Here is a 2,078-nt window from a genome sequence, read left to right as displayed (position 1 = left end):
CCTGTTCAACCCAACGGCAGCGGTCCCCTGGCGTCAGGGAGTCTGAGGCTATTTAAAAGGGCAACGCTCCTTCTTTAATGCGAAGTCGACCACAAAAAAAAGCCCCCCCCCCCACCCCAATCTGCAACCTGCCAACGTTGCCCAAGGGGTTGGAAGAAAGAAATGCCCCTATTTTTCACCCACTTTCTCCCCACCCCCCTCCCCCACATACACACACAAAACAAAGTGTTAACAATTCAGATCCAATTGCCAGAAAAGAGAGAGAGAGAGAGAGACACACACACACACAATCTGTGGACCCCACCTTCTGCAAAGTCTCAGAGAGGGGGAAGAGAACTGCCAGCGATTTTTAAAGTTGAGAATGAAAGAGCGTTTTCTGGCTTTTGCTTCACGCTGGAGGGGTAAGGTGCAGTAAACAAACAAACAGTCTCTGTACCCTCTCCCCACCCACACACTCTCACTCACACAGACTCCCTTTCTGTCTGTGTCTCTCAGACACAGAGACACTGTGTCCGTGCCTGTCCCCTCTCCCCACCCCTCCAGAGCCCCCCTTTACCGTCTCCCCCCCCCCCCCCCCCCCCAGTACAGGCTCACTGAGTTGTGTTCGTATCTCTCTCCCCAATAGAAACACGTTCTGTGTCCGAATCGCTGCGAGTCTCTCTCTCTCTCTCTCCCCCCACAGACACAGACCCCTTGTGTCTGTGTGTCTCTTCCCCCGCCATGGACAGTATTTGTGTGTGTGTGTGTGTGTATGTGTGTGTGAGAGAGAGAGAGAGAGAGAGAGAGAGAGCCGTTCCCCCATAGACACACGGTCACTTTGTGTCTGAGGTTCACTGTATGTGTGTCTCTGTTCCCCCTCTCTCGCTGCAACACACACAGACACCCCACCAATAGACACACACACAGTCTGTCCCTCTCTCTCTGTCTCCCTCCGTGTCTCTGTCCCCCGTCCCTCAGTCCCACAGGGAGCCGCCTGGGGCGGTCTCAGAACGCCACGATGGCCCGTGTCCATGCCCCGAGCCCGGCCAGCGCTTGCTGGCTACACCACTGTCCGTTCTGCTTGAGCTCGGCGTGCGGTAGTTCGGTGTCCTGGCGGCCCAGCAGCCCGGTGAAGCCGGAGCCGAAGATGGAGATGAGGTTGGAGATGTTAGCAGGGTCCGTGCAGTCCCAGGCCGGGCTGCCCCACGGCTCGTCCAGCCGCAGCCTCTTGACGGGGGACAGCTCGTCTCCGCTGGCCCCGGGCTCCGTGCTCCCGGGGGCGGCCTCGGGTTTGCGCTTCCTGCCCGCGCCCCCGGGCCCGGAGTAGCAACAGGCGCAGAAATCCTGGCTCGGGCCTGTCCGGACGGTAGTGACCAGGGTCTGAGTGTCCAGGTCCAGCACCGTGGTCTGGCGGCAGTGTCCGGGCGGCTCGGGCTCGGGCACCGACACAAACTGCTGCTGCACGCCGCCTCCGGGGGCCGTGCGCTGGGCGAAGGAAGCCTCCTGCTGCCGGTGCGGCGGACCCGGGCAGCGGCTGGTGCTCCCCCCCGCCGCCGCTGCTCTCTCGCTCAGGTAGAGCTGCCGGGCGTTCCGCAGGACATAAGACACCAGCAGGTTCTTGTGTAGCCGGATCCCCCCTCGCTGGCTCCGGGAGCTGTGGATCTTACGGAGGGAGATGGTTATCAGATTCTGGGCATTAACCACACAATCCATCTCCTACAGCCAGCCCCTCTTTACAAAATAATAATAAAACAACAAAACTTAAATAAAAATAAACACACACACTGTCCCAAAGCTTTTGCAAAATGATATTGAGTCTCTCCCCCCCACCCCCCCCAGGTCCCGGTTTGCAGCGGGAGCTCAGACTCTTTCCCAGTTTTCTATTTTATTTAAAGCGCTTCCCTCTGTGTCCGTGTGAAAGCTCCCCGCCGCTTCTCTCCATCCTTATATACCGCGCGGACACTCCCGCCCCTCTCCGCAAGGTTAGCCAATCAGTCTCCAGCTCCGGGCCTGACAGGCACCCGGCCCGCCCAATGGGGCACAGGCGGTTCCTCACCGCTGTTTAAATCCGAGCTTCAACACGGACCACACCCCCCCCC

At 59.1% G+C, this 2,078-nt stretch overlaps 1 protein-coding gene across 1 annotated transcript; it reads right to left on the bottom strand.

Annotated features, from left to right (window-relative positions):
- Positions 1-898: 898 nt before the first annotated feature.
- On the bottom strand, positions 899-1,797 carry ier5l (immediate early response 5-like). The gene has a single exon (XM_048613778.1). The coding sequence runs from the start codon at positions 1,690-1,692 to the stop codon at positions 985-987; it is 708 nt and encodes a 235-aa protein (XP_048469735.1). The 5' UTR covers positions 1,693-1,797; the 3' UTR covers positions 899-984.
- Positions 1,798-2,078: the final 281 nt, after the last annotated feature.

Source organism: Rhincodon typus, chromosome 28 (genome assembly GCF_021869965.1).
Source record: "Rhincodon typus isolate 14 chromosome 28, sRhiTyp1.1, whole genome shotgun sequence".
Lineage (NCBI taxonomy): Eukaryota > Metazoa > Chordata > Chondrichthyes > Orectolobiformes > Rhincodontidae > Rhincodon > Rhincodon typus.
The sequence above is the reverse complement of the archived record's forward strand: the minus strand, read 5'-3'. Positions and strand labels throughout refer to the sequence as shown.